At 46.9% G+C, this 23831-nt stretch overlaps 1 protein-coding gene across 1 annotated transcript in view; it reads left to right on the top strand.

The window, feature by feature from the left end:
• Positions 1–23831, top strand: part of kirrel3 (kirre like nephrin family adhesion molecule 3) — a 131434-nt gene that overhangs the window by 79221 nt on the left and 28382 nt on the right. Inside the window, exons 9-10 of the mRNA XM_033049550.1 lie at positions 8424–8666; positions 8774–9064. Of these exons, the coding sequence (XP_032905441.1) occupies positions 8424–8666; positions 8774–9064 (534 nt within the window). The remainder of the gene's footprint in view (positions 1–8423; positions 8667–8773; positions 9065–23831) is intronic.

Consider the following 23831-nt stretch of genomic DNA (forward strand, 5'->3'; position numbering starts at 1 on the left):
GCAGTAGATGAGATTGGAGTAGATACAGGTGAACCTTTGTCGCAGTCGTCAATGTAACGAAGGTAGAGGTCGGGGATGGGGCCCTGGTACGTATTGAACAAGGATTGTTCAACGTACCCGACAAAGAGGCAGGCGTAGCTGGGGCCCATGCGTGTGCCCATAGCTACGCCTTGTGTTTGGAGGAAATGGGAGGAGTCAAACATAAAGTTGTTGAGGGTGAGGACCAACTCCGCTAGGCGGAGGAGAGTGTCAGTGGCTGGGTATAGGTTGCTCCTCTGGTCGAGGAAGAACCGGAGGGCGTTGAGGCCATCCTGGTGGGGGATGGAGGTGTAGAGTGATCTTAATCCTAATCTTAAATTCATTGTGGGGAATCACAGCACAGAAATCAGGAAACGTATGATCTCACTTCTAGAATGTTCTCCACCTGAAGATGAGCGGTTCAGGGGGTCACGTGATGTCAGGGTGTGGGGGAGACGGAGTGGAGCTTCCGGTTAAAAGAGACAAAGTGCACTCATTGGTTCCAGTTCTCATCATTTCACCCATGGCTTCAAAAATAACTTTATTAGCTGCGCACATAGCAGTGGTGTCTAATAACAGTAGGCTGTGGGCCGAGCATCAAAAATGTGTCTAGAAATAGGATTTCGTGACCCAAGTCACCAAACTACATGAAATGTTCACATATTGTGCAAAATAATTTATATAAATCACCCCTGAAACTCGATAAGAAGAAGACTTGCACATTTTTATTAAATTAGAGAAAACCCGGAAAAATATCGGGAATTTTTTAGTCCAATCAAAGCACGTTTAACATTGAGTTGTCTGCCAGTTGGCCAATCACGCGCTTTGTTTCAGGCTAGCACACAAAATGGCTGAGGGGGCTTCACAGATGCCTGTTTTACTGGAGATTCCGATGTGTTGTTCTGTGGAATAAATGTCGTGGAAACTTGCAGCAGGTTAATTGTATTTAGTGGGAAAAGCATTAAAAAGGCTGAAGAAAGTGCTGCGAAGTGGATTAAAGTGCAAGAAAGCCTTCAAAGTCCCTGCTGATGTGCTGGAACACAAAGAAGGCCCCCATGAATCAACTCTAACTGAAAGGTACAAAGTCTGAATTTATGAAAATCTATCTGTATGGACTTTAATTAATTTCACCCTTCATTCATTCATTCATTCATTCATTCATTCATTCATTCATTCATTCATTCATTCATTCCTTATTCATTCACTCACTCACTCACTTACTCATTCATTCATTCTTGAAATTGGGGGCCTAAACTAGAACACAGTCAATTAAACATTGTCACTAATGCCAGCTTGTTGTAGAGTAATAAGTCTTTAACAGCTAATCTCGGAGCTGCCTGCGAAAACTTACCAGGAAAAAGTGCTCCGATCGCGGGGCCTAGGTACTCGCGGTAAAGTGAAGCCGCGGTCTCAATTAATAAGCGGCCGATTCGCGATCGCGGAGCAACGGATCATCTCCGTGGGTGGGGGGGGGGGGAGGCTGTACATAGTGCCGTCTGTAGCGGTCGTTTTCAGGAGAAAACGGGAGAAAAACGGAAGGATATCGATCGCTATTCACCGCGAGTACCTAGGCCCCGCGATCGGAGCACTTTTTCCCGGTAAGTTTTCGCAGGCAGCTCCGAGATTAGTTGTTAAAGACTTATTACTCTACAACAAGCTGGCATTAGTGACAATGTTTAATTGACTGTGTTATAGTTTAGGCCCCCAATTTCATGAATGAATGAATGAGTAAGCGAGTGAGTGAGTGAATGAATAAGGAATGAATGAATGAATGAATGAAGGGTGAAATTAATTAAAGTCCATACAGATAGATTTTCATAAATTCAGACTTTGTATCTTTCAGTTAGAGTTGATTCATGGGGGCCTTCTTTGTGTTCCAGCACCTCAGCAGGGACTTTGAAGGCTTTCTTGCACTTTAATCCACCGCAGCACTTTCTTCAGCCTTTTTAATGCTTTTCCCACTAAATACAATTAACCTGCTGCAAGTTTCCACGACATTTATTCCACAGAACAACAAATCGGAACCTTCAGTAAAACAGGCATCTGTGAAGCCCCCTCAGCCATTTTGTGTGCTAGCCTGAAACAAAGCGCGTGATTGGCCAACTGGCAGACAACTCAATGTTAAACGTGCTTTGATTGGATTAAAAAATTCCCGACATTTTTCCGGTTTTTCTCTAATTTAATAAAAAAATGTGCAAGTCTTCTTCATATCGAGTTTCAGGGGTGATTTATATAAATTTCTTTAAACAATATATGAAAATTTCATGTAGTTTGGTGACTTGGGTCACGAAACTCCAGAATAATGCTCCTCGGCCCACAGCCTACAGGGGGCTTACTGTAGTTTTAAGGTAAGCGGGTAAGAGACTTGGAGAGGAGGGTGCAGAGTGTCACAGTGGCTCTCTGCCACCATCTTATTGCCTTGTGTACCCCAGACTTCCCCAGCAACAATCAAAGCCCTGGAGGATCTCAGCAGCTTGGGCAGCATTTGTGGAAGAAATGGACAGACCATCTTTTGAGTTGGGACCCTTCTCCCCCCCCACCCCCACCTGTTTCCACATTTCCCATGCCCACCCCTACATCTGCACGTTAATATTCTAGGATGTTGTATTCCAGCTCACAAAACACACACTTGGTGGATAAGGAGAATGCCGCCCAGTATCTCCATCGACAACTGTCAAGTGAAGAACTTGCTTCCTTCCTTCACCAAGACTAGCTGTCTGAGTGAGATTAAGCCATTGAGACCACATCATTTTCCCTTCGGCAGCAGAAAGCAGAGCTCAGGTAATGGCTAAACGTCACCCAGCCTTCCCCAGTACCATGTGATTGCAGAATGGCTTGCCTCTCATCACATGTTGGTGGGACGTATTGCTCCCAAGCCCACCCCCTGACTACTCCCCCCCCCCCCCCCCCTCCCCCCTCACACCCTCCCCAACACCTGGTCCCTGGTTCCAGCCCACCCCAGATCCCAGCCTTTATCAAGAACCTTCAGTAGAAGTGTTGCTTAAGATGAATTGGTCATGAATTGGGATGTTTACAGTCAAGTTATAACCCACCGTCACTGTGGTGAACCTTCCTCTGATCCTCCCTCACTCCCCTCTCTCATTGCCCCTGTAGTGTGGGTAGACAATCCTGTATGTTCCACCCCACTCCCAACCAAGGTCCATGTGACCTCTTTCTTTTCAGGAGCTTAAACCTGTGTGACTCCTTGGTCCTCACAGAGTTCCATCATCTCTTGTGTGGTTTCCCATCATTGCCGTACACTCTGGCTTCAATGAGCCCCCTCTGTTGGAAGGAGTGCCCCTTGCTTTCAAATCATTTGGACAATGGAGGGTCTGTTCACCTCCAGAGATGAATGCTTCTGTGCATTACATGCTGTGTTCGATCTCCTGCTGCAGCAGATTGTGGTGCTACTCCTGGCTGGTGTGTTGGTATCTTATAGCTGTTCAGAATCCCATGCCAAGTGTGTTTAAGTTACAAAGGAAGAGAGGGTGGAAAGAACACAAGGCATGTCTTTGACAGGATGGAGACCGGGATTATTGCTTGGCATCTTGCTCTCTGTGCACCCGAGTTAATAGATGATCGTGTGGATAAAAGGCCACAGTGGGACAGTGAGAGGCGGGAAGCAGTGGTGTCCGAAGTCAAAGAGAATGCTGGAAATACTCAGCAAATCAAGAAGCCACTTCAGAGAAGCAAAGCTGCATTAATTAATTTGCATTAGGGCGGTGCGGTGGTGTAGCGGAAGAGCTGCTGCCTCACAGTGCCAGAGACCCCGGTTCGATCCTGACTACAGGTGTTGCTTGTGCGGAGTTTGTACGTTTTCCCTGTGACCGTGTGGGTTTCCTCCGGGTGCTCCGGTTTCCTCCCACATTCCAGAGACATACAGGTTTATAGTTTAATTGGCTTCTATAAATTACTTCTGTAAATTGCCCCTAGTGTGTGGGATAGAATGGGTGTACGGGTGATCCCTGGTCGGCGTGGACCCAGTGGGCTGCAGGGCCTGTTTCCACGCTGTGCCTCTGAACTAAACTTATTGTTATAGCTGATAGTCATGAAATGCTGCAGTGACTCAACGGCTCTCTGGGGAAGTGTGATATCTGGAGATCAATGGAGCAGCACCTCTACAGGAAAGGAATAAGTGACATTTCGGGTCAGAACCCTTCTTCAGACTGAGAGTCAGGGGAGAGGGAAACAAAAGATACAGATGATGACGTAGAGAGATATTGAACAAATGAATGAATGATATGCACTAGAGTAACAATAATAAAGGGAACAGAAAATGTTATGGGTGGTTGACCTTACAGCAGCACTGTAACAAACTAGAAAGGCTGGTTATCTGAAATTGGTAAATTCAGTGCTAGGTCCCAGGGGCTACAACATGTCAGGATGGATGAAGAGCCGCAGTGTGGTGAGCTGAGGGAGGTCTCCCTGCTCTATGCCACACAGAGAGAGTCATCACCAGGGTCCTAAATCCCTGATCGGAGCCTCATCCTGCCCCCTGCTTCTTCATCTCATGACTGCGACCCTCCCAGGAAAAGCCACAATTACAACTATGCATTGGGACAATTCAATCATAAAACAGCTATCATTGAGGTGGCATGGTGTCGCAGCAGTAGAGTTTCTGCCTTACAAGTCAAGTCAAATATCCTTTATTGTCATTCAGACCTTTCAGTCTGAACAAAGTTTCGTGCCTTGCAGTCATAACATAGAATAAAATAACAAAAAACACACAACAAACACAGATTTAACATCCACCACAGTGAGTCCACCAGGTCCTCCTCACTGTGATGGAAGGCAAAAGTCTTAAAGTCCTTGTCTCTTCCCTCCTTGTTCTCCCTCTGCGCTGAGGCGATCAGGCTTCCGATGTTGTGACCCCGCCGGGTGATGGTAAATAAGTCCGAGCTCCGTGAACGGGCCGGTTCAAATTGCACGGCCCGGGGCGGTCGAAGCTGCCGAGGCTGCCGCCCTTCAGTCCTGCGGACAAAGCTGTCGTTGCGGGAGCTCCGGAGAACCGGTCACCAACCTGTGACCTGCGAGCTCACGACGATATCGGCCACTGGGCCCGCGGCCGAGCCTCCGAGGCCCCGAAGTCGGGTCGCCGCCGCCGCAACGCCGCCACAGCCCCGAAGTCGACAAAAACAAAAGAAAAAAGAAAAAAGAAAAAAACAGACGGACTGCAGGGGAGCCGCAGCTGCTAGGGCAGCACCACCACCACCACCACCACCACAGCACCAAAGACCCGGGTTTGATCCTGACTACAGGTGCTGTCTGTGTGCAGTTTGTACGTTCTCCCCATCACCGTGTGAGTTTTCTCCAGTTCAAAGTTATCAAAGGTATCAAAGGTATTTTATTGGTCACATTCACATACACCTAGGTGTAGTGAAGTGAAATGCTTCTTGCCATTTTGCAGCACATAAAGAAGGAATACAGACATAACATTAATAAGAGTTATAAACATAAAGAACATCCCCCCACAATGGTTCCCATTATGAGGGAAGGCACAAAGTCCAGTCCCCAACCCCAGTTCACCCATAGTCGGGCCTATTGAAGCCTCCACAGTTGCCTCTACGGAGGCTCGATGTTCCAGGCCGTTCTCGCCGGGTGATGTTGCTCTGGCGTCGGGAGAGTCCTCTCAGCGGCTCTTCACGGGGAATCATCCTCCCACATTCCAAAGACATGCAAGTTTGTAGTTTAACCAGCTTCTGTAAAATACCTCTGTAAATTGCCCCTAGTTTGTAGGATAGAATGAGTGATCGCAGGTCGGCATGAACTCAGTGGGCTGAAGGATCTCTAAACTAAACTAAATTCTGGGCCCCACTGTAACTGAGTCTAACTGTATCCAAAAAAAAAGCTCCAATTAATAGTAAACCATCCATTCATTGCAATTGTGGCTGCATGAAACTTAAGCAATTCTGTGCTGTAGCCAAATTAAATCACCTTTGTTACAGGCTCCAGTGACTTAGAAGCAGACCCCAAATCTGGAGTCCAACTTCAAGGTCAGATGTTATCTCCAATTCCCCATTGGAGACATTAAAAACTTTGGGTAAAAGAAAATGGTCCAAAGAAAATGGTCAATGCCTGTAATTGAAACTTTAATCTTTGATCAGCACACAGTTATCGGTCTATTAATGAAAAACACACCCCTTGATAGACCTTGGAAACATTGATGCATGTGACAGGTTTCGGAGCTCAGTATTTTTAAAGTGCAGAGAAAGTTAGAGAGTCATAGAGTCGTACGGCATGGACAGAGGCCCAAAGTGTCCACGCCAACCAAGGTGTCCCATCTAAACTCGTTCCAAGCACAGTACTCCAAGTGTGTCCTCACCAGCATCTTGTACAACTGTAATTTAACATCCCATTTCCTGCGCTCATATGAAGAAAGTCCCCGATCTGAAACATTGTCTGTCCATTCCCTCTGCAGATGTTGCCTGTCCTGTTGAGTTCCTCCAGCACTTTGTGTTTTACTCAAGATTCCAGTGTTTGCGGTTTCTGGTGAATCTATCCCAACTCCTGAACTCAATGCCCTGATTGATGAAGAGTTCAGGAACACTGGGCGGAATGATTAACGGAGCTGCAGGTGCTGGCACCTTGAGCAAAACACAAAGTGCTGGAGTAACTCAGATGGTCAGGCAGCATCTATGGGGGGAATGGACAGTCGACGTTTCGGGTCAGGACCCTTCTTCAGACTCACACGGTTGCAAAGCGTGGTGATACGGAGGCTCATTCCAATGTAGGCATTCAAAAACAAGGCAGTCTTGGTCAATGTTAAAACCGATACGGTGCAGTGCAGAGATATCAGGGAAATGATAACTGAAGAACTCCTACCTCCTCGTTTAGTTGAGAGATATAGTGTGGAAACGCCCTTCGGCCCACCGAGTCCATGTCGGCACGGACTAGAGGGGTCGAGATGGCCTGTTTCCGTGCTGTAATTGTTATATGGTAATCACCCGCACATCAGGTCTTGGAAGGGAGGATGCTCCTTAAACTGCAGAGCATCTTGGACAATATAGTTCACCCCCTCCATGACACACTGGTCAATCAGACTGGTTCCACCAATATGCAGCACAGAACGCCACAGGAGATCCTCTTTCCCTCTGGCTATCAAACTGTACAACTCTTCCCCCTTCTGTCGTGGGGTAGACTGACTCCCTCTTCCCCACCCCAATCTTTGCACATCCCCAATCCTGGAGTTTCCACTCGTCACTTTAATTTTATGTTTTATGTATCTTGTTGTGTTTTATGACTCTTGGCAGACCAATCCCCCTTCTGGAATTAATAAAGTCCTATTGTTTTGTATCATACAGTATCACAATTCATTGCCACAGAAGGCTATGGAGACCAAGTCAATGGATATTTTTAAGGCAAAGATTGTACGGTTATCCGGGGAGAAGGCAGGAGCATGGGGTGAGATGGGAGAGATAGGTCAGTCATGATCGAATGGCGGAGTAGACTCGATGGGCTGAATGGCCTTGTTCTGCTCCTATCACGAACATAATAGGGACAATTTAAAGAATCCAATTAACCAATAGACCTGCATGTCTTTGGAATGTTGGAAGGAACCGGAGAACCTGGAGAAAACCCACACGGTCTCAGGGAGAATGTACAAACTCCGCACAGACAGCACCCGTAGTAAGGATCGAACCAGGGCCTCTGACGCTGGAGGGCAGTGTTAGGTATGTGATAATTAGCATATGTAATTAGTGTCTTGTGATATCTTGTGCAAGTACGCATGTGCACGGGGAGTCTCAAGGTGGCGTCCTGCAGTAAAGAAGCTTGTAAGATTACTCCCGTGTCCGAGCCTTATTCAAGTCTGTTCTAAGCATCTAAATACACAACAATTGGCGACGAGGATGAAAGAACGAAGATAAGAACAAGGCCAGCAAGAAGAATCGAAAACAAGTTTAAAAATGGAAGTAGTATTTGGAAACAAGTGGAACAGCACCAAGCCAAATGGTTTTGAATTGGCGCCAAAAAGTAAAAAAGTAGGAACGGGAAGCAAAAGCTCAGGGAAGAGCTAGGAAAACAAGCAGGGGCAGTAAGGGTCACCAAGCACGGTGTCATCTTACCTGGAATGTATCCAGGGCTATGCAGCCCACAGCCAAGCCCAAGCAGCAGCCACAGATGTCGGGTGGGGGCCTAGTACCGTGAAGGCCACGGACAGGTCTGGAAAAGCCACCGACTAAAGAGGACCATGTAGCCCACGGCCAGCCTCAGACGTCAGGTGAGGGCCTAGTACCGTGAAGGCCACGGACAGGTCCAGAGAGCCACCGATGAAAGAGGACCGTGTAGCCCACGGCCAGCCCCAGTAGCAGCCACCAACGTTGGGTGAGGGCCTTGTACCGTGTAGGCCACGGACAGGTTCAGAGAGCCACCGACAGAGGCTGAGTCTTCAACCCAACCGGGAACAGTCAGCTCGGTGGGGGGAGAAAGTAAAGAAAGCCCAGTCGAGAGCAGAGTCAGCCCGACCGTGAGCAGAAAAGCGGACAGGCCCGTGAGAGAAGCGGAGAGAAGCCGAGAAGCTCGGTCGCAAGGGACGGCCGAGAGCGGGGAAAGCCTGGACGTGAAAAGAAGTCCAGCCCCGAGCGAAGAGTGGGTCCACGCGAGAGAAGGAGGACACAGCACTGAAGCACTTCAGCCCGGTTGGGAGCAGAGTCAGCCCTGTTGAGGGAGTGAAGCAGGGAAAGCCCGGTCGCGGGAGACGGCCAAGAGTGGAGAAATCTGAGAAAGCTGAGAGGCACAGTCCCGACGCTTGGAGCAGCGGGGACCAGCAGCAGAAACGAGCAGCGACTCACCTTCACCTTCCGCAGGCTGACCACGGGAGTCAGCGACGAGCCGTGCAGCGGGTCCAGTAGCAGCCAGGAGGGCTGTGGAGACAGCGGGCAGGCAAGTCGGCGGAGCAGTGGTGGAGAGGAAGGTCAGCAGGCAAGCAAGCCAGCAGTAGCATCGGAGGTCCGTAGTGGCCAGCGGTGTTTAAAAGTAACAGTGAAGCCCGGGGGGGAGCCAGCTAAAGCAGCACTGGATGTCGAGGATTCACCAGAGTCCACAGGCCGCAAGCTGGAGCAGTGAAATCCTTCACAATAAAATCTCTCTGTGAATGTAATGCATTGTTACAGTAGAAGCAGGACTGTTGGATGTGTAATGCATTGGACTGTTATGAATAGGAAATGTGTGCATAGGAAGAATATGTTTAAAATGTTCTAGTAGCTAATGACAGCAAATGTGGGTTAATAGTAAGATTAAACGAAAACTTACCAGTTTGAAGTTTGATCTTTATTTTATGAGGAGTAACGTTGATGGATTATGTGAAGACCCCGCCAGTACGCATGCGTGTCAATCTTCAAAGGAGCGGTGTGAAATCACAGACAACAGTTATTGAACTGAACATAGTAAGATAAGAGAACCGTAATACCAGTTGACCTTTATGATAGAGGGCTGGGAGCAGAGGGCACATAATCCCTCAACGTTACCCCTCATAAAATAAAGATCAAACTTCAAACTGGTAAGTTCTCGTTTAATCTTACTATTTTACTTCGGAGTCACGTGAGTGACTACGTGAAGATTTTAAAGCTCTGTGATTTTATGCCATGGAAAACGAGTCCAGGAGTCATACACTGCATCAGTAGGCCAATGATGAGTGAATATTAATATTGCATTCAGACATGACATTGATATAGACATGTTGATGCTATTAATGAACAATAGTGCAATAGTAACCTCCCTCAACCGGGAGGAAACATACCTAACATAGAGTTGGCAAATACCCCCTATCTGGCAATGAGTTTGATCTGAATATTTGGACAGATCAATAGTTTGACCATCCTGCAGCCGCTAGGATGTGGTCCATAACCCTGCTGCTGAGGTAGCGGTCCTGGTGGAGTGAGACTCAAAATGTCAATGTTCACTCCAGTATATGCCAGACCCATTTAATCCTCTGGAGAAGGTTTGTAGTGATTCCTTCAAACGAGGTTTATGTAACTAACAATATAGCTAGTCAGAGTCTATAAGACTCTTAAGGACCTTGACATACTGGTGTAGATGCGTGATTACACGCAACCCAAGGTCCATGGGATATGCAACATCTAGTTTGGTCTTATGTCCCTGTCTACTCTGCCCACAGATATGATAATTCTATCCAGTGTAGCAATGACTGGACCCGTAGTGCTGTACTCAGCGCCATGGCATAACCACTAGTAAGTGAGTTTGACCATGGATAGGGATGTTGCTGGTGCCCATCGGCGAAGTGACGTAGTACAATGTTAACAACCCATATCTCTGCGTCACTAGACCTGGGAGGTTTTAAGTTGATGATACCCTTCATAATCTAGATGTCAGAGGGTGAGACCGGACAGAGTGGTTTATGTTCACCGCAGCCAAATGATGAGGAGGTACTTCAGGCGCAGTAAATGGAATATTAACTTAATGTTATAATCCCATAAGACTGAATTTCAAGATGTCAGTCATCCGTGCCGAGTTAAACGTAAAGAAGCATAAACAATACTTCCCATCTCCTATGAGGAATGCTGCTATTTGATGCTATTCCTGCAATCTGCAGTGAGCACTCCCAATGCTTTAGGTTTGACATCCCGAGCCGCAGGAACGGTCTCTCAGAGTCTGTAAGTCAATGAATTGATTATATCATGCAGAGGATGGTTTCAACATCACAACTGAACCAGCATCTTTGTGCCCAGAAATAACCATGTAAGGTTTCGTGCTCATTCCCCACATTAGCGGGAACCATGGGTAAATCACCCAGGCAGGCACTATGAAAAGCGGGAAGCGGGAATTTTGCATGACCCATCCTATGAGGCCAAATGGAGGAAGACATAAAAGACCATTCCTCCCTTGTGTAGCGAGAATGCACCCTTCGCCACTGATATGCCTCGTATTTTTGCAACTGGTGATTGAGCCTGGATGCAAGCATCTCGATCGTTAGTGTTCCATCGATTCACAATGTCATTAAATACCTTGTTATCGCACATTCATTCTGTGTTGTCATTGATTTGCATGATGATACACCAGTGCTATATGCGGTTAGGTAAAATTATCACCGGATACTTTGATTTGATTGTACCTTAGTGATTAACATATTCCACCACCAAAGTGTATCACCTAGGACTTGTACATGCAGATTATGCATTTTAACACACCCTTTAATGCACAGAACGCACCTGGTGTCCATTGGCAGTTGATACCATGACTGAACAATTGATAACTCGTGCTAATCCCATCGGCCTCCTTAACTAGAGATGGTATTAGTAAATTCCCCATCTTTGAGCAATAGCATTGGTTTGTGAATGACTGAAGATTTACGGATGAGAGGTTTAGTGGAGCAACACTAAATACTGTTCATCCACCATTGTGACTTTGATAGTTTCAGCTGCGAATAGCAGATGTCTAATCTTTTGCCTCAGAGCCGAATCCCAGACAAATAAATGGATTGATTGTATTCAAATAATCAATAGTTTCAGTTGGTATCAGCTTGATTTAAATTTAACTGGATGGGTTAGAACCCCAATTTATCAAATATAGCTATGTGGCTGATAGGCTAATTTAGTAAAATTCAGTATGTTCAATATCATCCAGATTGGCCACAACACTTATTTGTTAGCTCTGTGCAGTCAAAGCACTGATTGTAGTGATTTGGTAAATAATCTGGATACTGAAGTTAGCCCATTTTGCAACGCTACTGAGTGTCTCATTGCCTCATCCAGTTAAATTTCAATTATCTCTGAACCCTGTGAGCGGAAATGATCACATGGAGGTTATTCAGAAATGTCTATACTGCACTTGCGGTTTGAGGCTGTTGACAATGATCAGTCCACATCTCCATAATTGTGAGCCTGCCTTGAAAGGCTACTCCAACCATACCTGTTGTGCAGTATAAACTAATCTTATGTTATCCCAAACCAGGGTAAATATTCAAACCAGTGTAAATATTACCAACTTGTATCCGTGACAGGAGACATCATGATATGGCTCCCTACCTTCACACCGCCGGATGGGGAACTTCCAGGAGTTGCCTCAATCAGCTTCATCCATACACATCCAAATGGGAGGACTTATGCAACCCGACCCAGGAGCTGCCTCAACCATGTGTGCATGATTTTGCACTTCTGCTCCTGGGAGGTAGAGGAGCTCGAGTACAGGGTTGGCGCATCTTCCAGGAAGGCCGTTCTGGGCTGTGGCCTAAAAAGACCTTTGTCCTGGTTGTACGGCCTTCAAGCTTTCACCAGCTTCAGTGTATCGTGGTTTGCTGGTGGGTGCGTAGGGGTGCTGCCTCTGGAGATGTGAGGTCTTGCGTGATGATGTGGGCTTCATGAGCCCAACGGCCCTTGTCAAGCTTCTTGACTTGTTTCATCAGGTTGCCCAAATGGCAGTATCCCCCTGATAGCTGTTCACCGCAGGGACACTGAGCGAAATACAGTTCCCTGGTGCTAGGTATTTGGTAGTTGTTATTCACAGCCTTCTCCTACTGCTGGTTGTGTTATTCCTGCACCCCGAGCACACTTGTGGTATCTTCAGCCAAACCCCTGTCTTCAGAGTCAGCCCAGAAGTGACCCCTAATGCTCCCCTCTGTCGAGGGAGATGCATTATGCAGCCCTCGATAAGGTGCTGCCATGGGCGTCCTAGGACCCCATGGTGACTAGAACTCCATATACGGAGCATGTCACATTGGAGTATCAGCTCCATCAACCGCTCCATGCGGGATATGCGATCATAGTCACTCCCGCCGGCGGTGAGTCTTCACAGCCCGACTGGTCCGAGTCTTCGGGCCTGTCCGACTTCTGTTTGGCCTTCCCGCCAGTCTGTGGCGTCGATTCCGACTGTGCAGGTGCCAGGTCGGAGACTGCTGATCAATAGCGATCCAGGTGCAGCCTACCGCTGCTGACTGCCCGCAATTCCGCGGTCCTCCGCAGTCAGTCTGGATGCGGTCCATTCCTGTAACATTCTCATAAAATAGCACAAAACGACCTTTGAGTTAGGATTTTACCTGCATGTCCTGTTTTAAACCTTCTGCTGCAGGGACAATGCTCCTCCCGAGCCTGGTCTCCTGGTCTTAGTTGTTGCAGCTGGGGTTCCCTCTGTGGTCCTTGTAGAAAGGTTTCCATGTCGGGTATTTCTCCCCCGAGCTTTACCTCCGCGGTCTCTATAGCAGGGCTTCTCCGCGATGTTCTCCAGTCGGGGCTCCCCCCCCCCCGCCCCCGCCGCCCCCGAGCTGGGTATCCCCGCAGTAATTGCAGCCGGGATATCCCCGCGGTCCCTATAAAAGGGATAGCCACGATTTGCAATGTCGGGGGGGGGGGGGGTGGTATCTGCTCTGGGTGCCACCAGCACCAATATGAAGCCGCTGGTTTTCTGCCAGCAGCTCGGAAGGCGCATTCACCGCCGCCCACTCCCCGCGTTCCGCGGTCTCCGGAGCAGTTCTCCAGGTGCCCCCGGAACCAATATGAAGCCGATGGTGCCACTGCCAGCGGCTCGGTAGGCAAATCCACCGCTCCCCGCGTTCCGCGGTCTCCCGAGCGGGTTCTCCACCTATATGAAGCCGCTGGCTCCACCACCAGTGGCTCGAAGGGCGAATCCACCTCCGCTCACTACCCGCATTCTGCGGTCTCCCGAGCAACTTGGTCCGTGCGCAGGCATCCCCGTGACCGGGGATCCCTGGAAGTTCGTGACTGGGGTTCCCCCTAGTCCCGACTTTGCCCCGGACTTTTAGCAGGACCTCTAAATGGAGGTTCCTGCAAGAAGATGAAAAACCTGAAAAAGCTTTTTAATAACTTACCTCAGGTCTGTTGCTGGCAGGAGAATCACGTCCATCCTGCCAGTCGTCACGCAATGCGATAGACGATATGACACGCATGCATACTGGCGGGATCTTCACGTAGTCGCTCACGTGACTCCGAAGTAAAAGAGTATAAATCTATTATTATAAGATTAAGTAATAGACAGTGAGCTGGATAATATCTTAGAATGTAAAAGGATTAAGTCCAGGGCAGAAGTCAGTGTTTTGGCTGTACAGGAGATATGTGTTTTATTATCTTGAGGTAATCAGTGTTTTGTCTGTACAGGAGCACCTGAATAGTGCACCTTATTAGCAACAGGTAGCATGGCTTTTCAAAGGATAGGAAAGTGGCCCCAGTTAGAATCTGGGTGCAATTTTGTGAAATGGACTGAAGTCTTGGAGGCTTCGTTCATTTCCAATGATATCACAACAGAGGAGAAGAAGAGAGCATGGTTCATATTAGGCTTAGGAAGAGAGGGTTATCACACCTTACGTACGTTACTGCTGCCAGCAAAGCCCACAGAGAAAACGTACGAGGAGTGTAAGGAGGTATTAATGGGTAATTTCTCAGCAAAACCTCCAAGGGCATCCAGAGGAAAGGAGCCTGAACTAAAGAGGGCAGGGAGTCCCTCAAAGGACAAAGGTCAAGTGCAAAAGGACAAAAGTCAAATCCAAAAGGACAAAGGTCAAGTGCAAAAGGACAAAGGTCAAGTGCAAAGGGACCAAGGTCAAGTGCCAAGTGACAAAGGTCAAGTGCAGAGGGAAAAGGCCAAAGGGAAAAGGCAAAGGAAAAGAAGACAAAGGCAAAGGGAAATTGTCATCCAAAGGGCAACCCTAGCTATTCAAGCTGCATTCAGGGGTATGAAGGTACGGAGAGAGAACCGGAACAAACAGAAGGCAGCAACGGTAATACAAGCAGCATTTAGAATGCACAGAGTATACCGTCAATACAAGGCAATGAGATTGGCAGCTATAATAGTGCAAACCCATTATAGGGCACACCTTCAAATGGTAAGTGATCGCAAAACTTACATGAAGGTACGCAGCAGTGTTGTACAGCTTCAGGCAGCCTACCGAGGAATGCTTGTTCGAAAGCAATTGCGGTACATGCACAAATCTGCCAAGGTCATACAGACTTATTATCAGATGCATAAACAGCGTCAGTATTTTAAGAAACTACGCTGGTCTGCCATTGCGGTACAGCAATGATACAGAGCATGCCAGATAAGAAATGTCCAAGTGAGACAGTATAATAGTTTGAGAAAAGCAGTGGTTTGTATTCAGGCCTTATACCGCGGGATCAAAGGCAGAGTATTGGTTGAGAAAATCAAGGCAGCACGCCGTATTAAGTCATTCATACGAATGTGCATTACAAGAAAGCATTTCTTGATGCAAAAGGTGGCTGTAGTCACTCTGCAAGCAGCATACCGTGGTTACCGATTACGGGTACGCTACAAAGCTGTGCGTCAAGCTGTCATTTCGATCCAGAGATGGTACAAAGCATGCAAAATAGGGCATTCCAAGTTTGTGCAATATCAGTCAATGAGGGATGCAACTATTACCATTCAAATTGCCTACAAGAGTATGGTGGTTAGGCAGTGGGTTAAGCAAAAGAGAGCTACTGTAAAAGTGCAGTCAGTACTCCGTAGGAGTTGGTATAGGAAAGACTTAAAAAGACAAATAAAGGCACAATAAAAGGCTGAAACGATACAAAAGGCTTAAACGATATAGGAAAGACTTCCTCAAATGGAAAGATACAACAATTGTAGTGCAGTCTCACTACCGTGCTTATGAAGCAAGAAAACTAAGCAGAGCACAAATCAAAGCCAGTGTTGTAGTGAAAAAACAATATAGATCTTACTTGATGAAGAACCAGAGATGTGACTTAAGTGGACAAGTAGATGAACTAGAGAAAAAGCTTAAACTATACAAAAGGCTTAAACAATATAGGAAAGCCAGTGTTGCATTGCAAAGACAATATAGATCCTACTTCTTGATAAAGAACCAGAAAGGTGACTTAAGAAGACGAGTAGATGAACAACAGAAAAGGCTTGAACGATGCAAGGAAAGGTTGAATAAATGTGTGACAATGAGTAGAAAGCTGCTAATAGAAAAGTCTAAAGAAGAGAGGCTGGTTGGTCAAGACAAAAGTATGCAGGACCGATTACAATTAGGACACTTCAGTATAGTCCAGCATGGAGCCTCCTTCACTGAGCAATGGACAAAGGGTTATGCATTGCAGAATCTCATGAAACACCAAGAGCAGATAAATAATCAGAGAATGGGAATTGAACAACAGAGGAAACTGTTAGAAAACGAAAACTTGCAGCCATGGGTCAGATCCCACCTACAAAGAGGAAAACAAAACAAATACATGAACCAGAAAATTATAACTCATAAAGCAAGGGTTAATGTATTTGGTTTAAGTATAATACCATTGTGCAACAGTGTATTATTCAATGATGGGTAGGAAAAGAGCATATACCGTAGAGGTGAAATGGACTTAAAAGGGGAGGAGTGCGGTGTATGTAATAGAAATTGTATTACCTGCCTCCAAGTTAAAGGGGGAGGAGTGTTATGTATGTGATAATTAGCATATATAATTAGTGTCTTGTGATGTCTTGTGCAAGTACGCATGTGCACGGGGAGACTCAAGGTGGCGTCCTGTAGTAAAGAAGCTTGTAAGATTGGCAGCAACTCCACTGCTGTGGCACAGCACCGCCCCTTTTGTGTAGCATTTAAGATCCAATAGAATATTATTTCTCTTTAAATGAAATTAAATGTTAACAGTAAAGTGTTTGATTCCTTGACATCTTGTTTTCAATCCATCTGAACTGCTACAAACTCTCCGTAACCCACGTTAGTGCATTTCCTTTGCTGCAGGGAGGTCCTCCAAGGAACATCATGAAAGCATTAAAGGGCCTGTCCCACGGCGATTTTTTCGGCGTCATATCAGTGTCGCCAAAAGATTTTGAACATTTCAAAATCCAACGGCGACAAAAAAAATGTTGCGACATTTAAAAAAACGTGTCATACGTCATCATGCCGCGGATTTTTCAGTGACTTGATACATCAGTCAATTATGCCGGCAGTCACCGAAAATATCGCCAAGTGGGACAGGCCTTTTACTATTTTTAAAATGAGCTGGTCATATCAGATGGAAGACGGTGCAATGAAGCATCACTCACACTTTGATCGTTGCCTTGGTGAAGGTGACAGGCGATTAGAACTAATTATTGTTAATACAGCAACACCATTTTGTATTTCTAGTATCAGGGCAATTTAATATAGTTTGAGTTTTTTTAGTTTTTAGAGATACAGCGCAGAAACAGGCCCTCCGGCACACCGAGTCCGCACCGACCAGCGATCCCCGTACACCAGCGCTATCCTACACACACTAGGGACAATTTACAAACTTTACTGAAGACAATTAACCTATTAACATATTTGGAGTGTGGGAGGAAACCGGAGCTCCCGGAGAAAACCCACGCAAGTCACAGGAGAATGTACAAACTCCGTACAGACAGCACCCATAGTCAGGGTCGAACACTGGTTCAATGGTGTAGTAAGGCAGCAACTCTACCACTGTGCCACTTGCTGCCCCTGGATTAGTAACCCAACTGGTTTCCTATAACAGAGACTTTGTGTGTGTCGAAGATAGACAAAAAATGCTGGAGTAACTCAGCGGGACAGGCAGCATCTCTGGAGATGTTACGGGTCGAGACCCTTCTTCAGTCTGAAGAAGGGTCTCGATTTGAAACATCTCCAGAGATGCTGCCTGTCCCACTGAGTTACTCCAGCATTTTGTGTCTATCTTCCATTTAAACCAGCTTGTGCAGTTCTTTCCTACACTTTGCATGTGTGTTATTGGAAACAAGGCTTCAAGGATGGTGATGGACACTCAGACAATATAACATCTAAAGCACAAACATTTATTGGAGCAATATTAAAGCAACAATCAAGCAATAAAATAGCAACACAATAGCAATACAACTTCAGATAAAGCATCAATAAAAACATAAAAACACGGCGAAAAATGACAAATAAACTCTCTCAACATCCATGTGCTGGTTTACAAAGCTGGGCACAAAGATCTGAAGTAACTTAGTGAGTCAGAACAGTCTGAAGAAGGGTGCCGACCCGAAACATCACCTATTCATCTTCTCCAGTGATCCTGAAGATAGACTCAAAAAGCTGGAGTACCTCAGCAGGACAGGCAGCATCTCTGAAGATAAGGAATGGGTGGCGTTTCGGGTCAAGACCCTTCTTCAGACCCTTCACCAGTGATGCTGCCTGACCCGCTAAGTTTAGAGGTACAGCGTGGAATGAGGGCCTTCAGCCCACTGAGTCTGGGCCAACCAGTGATCAGACGTACACTAGTACTGCCTTATACACTAGAGACAATTTACAGAAGCCAATTAACCTACAAATCTGTGCGTCTTTGGGTTATAGGAGGAAACCAGAGCACCCAGAGAAAACCCACAGAGTCACAGGGAGAACGAACAAACTCCATGGAGACAACAGCCATAGACAGGACTGAACCCGGGCCTCTGGTGCTGTAATGTAATGCAGCAACTCTACCGCTGCACCTGCACAGTGTTACTCCACCACTTTGTGTCTATCTTTGGGGACCAGCATCTGCAGTTCCTTGTTTCTACATTTTGACTGCTCCACTGCCAAATCTCCTGAGGTTCACTTACTTTGAAGAAGTTCTGCTTACTTCAAAAATGTTCTGAACTACATATATAATCTCCTTGGTCTGGAGATCTTTCTGAGAAGCTGCACGACCTGGCATGACCTTTGACTCTGGAAACTCAGCCCAAAGTGAAGTCCCAGGAGTTCTTGCGGAAAAAAACATTTTTAAACTTAAAAGCCTGAGCTAATTAAAATAATTAATTTAATGAAAACCCTAATCTGAGATCAGCAGTTGACTATGTTTCATAACTAACTCTCCTCCTCAGTATCGAAAACAAGAATTATTTGTCGCATCGGGAAGTAGGCCGGCACGGTGGCACAGCGGTAGAGTTGCTGCCTCACAGCGCCAGAGACCCGGGTTCGATCCTGACTACGGGTGCTGTCTGTACGGTGTTTGTATGTTCTCCCTGTCACCGCCTGCGTTTTCTCCAGATTCTTTGGTTTCCTCCCACACTCCAAAGATGTACAGATTTGTAGATTAATTGGTTTGGTGTAAATGTGATTTGTCCCTAGTGTGTGTCGGGCAGTGTTAGTGTGCGGGGATCGCTGCTCGGTGTGGACCCCGTGCTCTGCTTTCCCCCAACACTCCAAAGATGTGCTGATTTTCTGGTTAATTGGCTTCTGCAAATCGTCTCTCGTGTGTATTATTGAACTGGGGTACAGGTGATCATCGGTCGGCGCGGACTTGTTGGGCCAAAGGGCCTGTTACCGCGCTGTATCTCTAAAAAATATCAGGTACCGAGCTGGTGTCGAATTTCCGTGAGAAGGTAAATGTTTGTCTCAGTGTCCTTGCAGGTCGCCTCATGATCTAGTCCTTTGCAGCTGCCCAAGCATTTTCCCAAACATCTAATTGTTTTTCGAAGCGAGCCCGCTTGCTTGACAAGCAATGCTATTCATTTAGCTGACAAATCCATTTTAGCTGACACAGCCTGTTTAACCCTTAAGCCCCTGTCCCACTTATGTGTCCTTGGCATGCTAATTACGCGACCTCGTGGTCGCGTTGAGGCACGACGGTCCAGCGAAGGTCGCTCGCGGCTTCATGCGTCCGCACAGCCGTCTGGAGCGCGTGATGTCATTTGAAGATGGACCCAAAATGCTGGAGTAACTCAGCGGGACTGGCAGCATCTCTGGAGAGAAGCAATGGGTGATGTTTCAGGTCGAGACTCTTCTTCAGTCTGAAAGAAGGGTCTCGACCCGAAACGTCATCCATTCCCTCTCTCCAGAGATGCTGCCGGTCCCGCTGAGTTAGTCCTGCATTTTGTGTCCATCTTCAAATTTCTTCGTCCCGCTCTGGGAGTAGAAGTGGGGGCGGATCCAGATCACCAATGGCTATGAGCCCCAGGCCGAGCTCGGCGATCGTTTGTCTGCTTCTGCTGCTGTTGGAGGTGAGATGTTGCATCGCGCCAGGGTCTTGGGCCTGTTCCACTTTGGCTGTCAGTTATGCGACAGGCCGGTGGCGCGCAAAGATTTTGTTCGCTACAACATTTCGGAGCGCCGCGCGATGCTGCGCAAAACTCCATACCCCTCCGCCCTTCTCAGTGGGGCCAGCCACACGATGCCCGTGCGCCTCAACGCGACGACGAGGTCGCGTAATTTGTGTGCCAAGGACACGTAAGTGGGACTGGGCCTTTACATTACACCACTTGACAATCAATTGCCTCTTGAAGATGAGGAGATACATCTTGGGTCATAAGCTGGAAATAAACCAGTAATAATAGAAACCTGAGGGGCAACTTTTTTACACAAAAGATGGCGGATGAATGGAACGAGCTGCCGTAGGAGATACAATCACAACATTTGAGGCAGGATCGCAGCATTCAAGAAATATTTATACAACGCTGAGGTGGCCATCTTTGGAAGGAGATGTCAGGATTGTTGTGGAGACGTAGACAACGTGGATTATGAAATGTAAAACCAGGGTCACACCGTTCAAGCCAGTTTAAGATAAATTGAGGTAAAGGTAATAAGATGTTCTACTTCACATGACAAATAATAAAAACAATCAGATTTAGGGCGGCATAGTGACGCAGCGGTAGATTTGCTGCATTACAGCGCCAGAGAGCCGGGTTGGATCCTGAATATGTGTGCTGTCTGTACAGAGTTTGTACGTTCTTCCCGTGACCACGTGGGTTTTCTCCGGATTCTCCGGTTTCCTCCTACAAGGACGAGCAGGTTTGTACGTCAATTGGCTTCATTTTTTTTAATTGTAAGGCATCCCTAGTGTGTAGTATCGTGCTAGTGTACGGGGTGATCACTGGTCGGCATGTACTCGGTTAGCTGAAGGGCCTGTTTCTGTGCTGTATCTCTAAAGCCTAAAGTCCCATGAGTAAGATGAAGCACTGAAGCTTGGGATGACATCATGCAGTTGATGTGCAGTGGTTGGTGGAATGTAGAGAAGTGGGACCTCTGGATTCCTCTGTGACAATGAGGACCTGAACCAGGCTTTGGCTTGTATTAGAAGGAACTGCAGATGCTAGTTTAAACCGAAGATATACACAAAAAGTTGCAGTAACTCAGAGGGACAGGCGACTTTATGGGTCGAGATCTTTCTTCAGTCTGGTGATGTTTTGAGTCGAGACCCTTCTTCAGTCTGAAGAAGGGACTCAACCCGAAACATCACCTATTCCTTCTCTCCAGAGATGCTGCCTGTCCTGCTGAGTTACTCGAGCTTTTTGTGTCTATCTTGGCTCGTATTAAGTGACCAGGCTAAGCTTACACTGGAGTTATGAACACATCGTAAATGAGCACAGATTAGACAACTGAGTGCTTTTCAAATGCGTGGCATGGTGGCGTCGTGTTAGAGCTACATCCTTACAACGCCGGAGACACGGGTTCGATCCTGACTTCGGGTGCTGTCTGTAAGGAGTATGTACGTTCTCCTCGTGACCCGCGTGGGTTTTCTCCGAGATCTTCGCTTTCCTCCCACACTCCAAAGACGTATAGGTTTGTGGGTTAATTGGCTTGGTATAATTGTAAAATTGTCCCCTGTGTGTGTAGGGTAGTGTTAATGTGTGGGTGGCCGGTGCAGACTTGGTGGGCTGAAGGGCATGTTTCCACACTGTATCTCTAAACTAAACTCCACATTGGATTTGTATTAGTTCCAAGCAATTTAGAAATGAATTTGGAGTGTCAGCAAAACATTTCCCCATTGACTCCAAACACTTTTTATTAATTAGTATTTCATGATATGTCACCAAAGTCTGCATTGAGTGCACATTCCTAGTTTCCCTTGAGAAGTTGGTGCTGATCTGGTTCTTGAGCTGCTGTAGTCCTTCTAGTGAAGGGACTCACAAGTTGTTGTTTGATGGCAAGCACCAGAATTTAGATCCAGCGGCAATGAAGGATTGGTAATCTGGAAATGTGTAGGAAGGAACTGCAGATGCTGGTTTACACAGAAGAGGAATAGGTGACATTTCGGGTTGAGACCCTTCTTCAGGCAGAGAGTCAGGGGAAAGGGAAACGAGAGATATAGACAGTGATGTAGAGAGATATGGAACAAATGAATGAAGGATATGCAAAAAAGTAACAATGACAAAGGAAACAGGTCATTGCTAGCTGTGGTCTAGGTGAAAATGGGTTTCAGACAATGAGACTGAACAATGAATGAGTGGATGAATACCTTGTTGTCACATGTGACTAGGCACAGTGAAATTCTTTGCTTGCATTCCCAAGGTATGCAAATAGTCACCACTTAAAGGGCACTGACAAAGTTGCAAAGCATCCCACGCCCGGTCAACCTTTGTTCTCCGCCCCCCCCCCACCCCCGCCCCAACGATGACGTTGAAGTTGGTACAACAACTTGGGTGGAGGGGGGGATGGAGAGAGGGGGAAAGCAGGGGTTACTTGAAGTTAGAAAAATCATAGTCATACTCCTGGGGTGTAAGCTGCCCAAGCGAAATATAAGATGCTGTTCCTCCAATTTGCATCTGGCCTCACTCTGACAATGGAGGAGGCCCAGGACAGAAAGGTCAGTGTGGGAATGGGAAGGGGAATTAAAGTATTTGGCAACTAGGAGATCAGGTAGGTCCAGGTGGACTGAGAATATTCCTTCACGAGGTTCCTCCACCAGTTTTAAACTTACAGGATAGTTTGGGAGGACACGAGGAATTGCAGATGGCAGAATCTTGAAACACAAAGTGCTGGAGGATTTCAGCAGGTCAGGCAGCATCTGTGGAGGGAATGGATAATAGACGGGTCGGGATCCTTCGTTGGACTAATTAATAGGGGTGGGGGGAGCTGGAAAAGAGGTGGAAGCAGGATAAAGCCTGGCAAGTAATAAGTGGATGCAGATGAGGGTGGGGGGGGGGGGCGGGGAGGGGGAATTAATTGGCATTTGGGTGCAGTAAGTGACAAAGCTAGAGATGAAAATGTGTCAGAAGAATGTCATGAGGAGAGAGGAGGAGGAGTGAAATGTAACCAGCGAGAGGGATATAGTGCAAGGGGACAGGAGGGTGGGTTGGAGAGGGGAGGGATAGTGGAAGAAATGGCCACAGGAAGGAGAAGGCGAAGCATAGTGTGTGATTTGGAGTTGTACCTGAAGATATTTTGAGTTTGAATTTGAGTTCAGTCTATGGTCACGTGTACTGAGATACAGTGAAAAGCTTTTGTTGCATGCTAACCAGACAATGCATGGTTACCATCGAGCCATTCACAGTGTATACATACATGATGAAGGGAATGGCATGAGTAATGTTTCGTGCAAGATTAAGTCTAGTAAAATCCAATCAAAGATAGTGCGAGAGTCTCCAATGAGGTAGATGATGGCTCAGGGCTGCTCTTGAGTTGTTGGTAGGATGGTTCAGTTGCCTGATAAAATGGCTGGGAAGAAACTGTTCCTGAATCTGGAGATGTACCTTTTCACCCTTCTGTTGTACCTCTTGCCTGATGGGATAGGGGAGAAAAGGGAGTGGCCGGGGTGAGACTGGTCTTTTATTATGCTGCTCCCTTGCCGAGGCAGCGTAAGGTGTAGATGGAGGCAATAGAAGGGAGGTTGGATTGTGTGATGGTCTGGGCTGTATCCACAGTTTGCTGCAATTTCTTGCGGTCTTGGATGGAGCTGTTCCCAAACCAAGCTGTGATGCATCCTGATAAAATGCTTTCCATGGCACATCTGTAGAAGTTGGTGAGAGTTGTAGGGGACATGCCAAACTTCCTAAAGGGTCTGTCCCACTTGTACGAACTAATTGCCGACCTCTGCCGAGTTTGCCCTTGACTCATACTCGCAGCATGGGCGCCACAAGGCCGTAGGAGGTCGTGGGAGGTCTTCATTAACTCTTCCTCATGCTCGTGAGTGGTCTACGCGTACTTGTGGCCTCAAGTAGGTCGCGGCTTTTAATCAACC

This window comes from Amblyraja radiata, chromosome 33 (assembly GCF_010909765.2).
Source record: "Amblyraja radiata isolate CabotCenter1 chromosome 33, sAmbRad1.1.pri, whole genome shotgun sequence".
NCBI lineage: Eukaryota > Metazoa > Chordata > Chondrichthyes > Rajiformes > Rajidae > Amblyraja > Amblyraja radiata.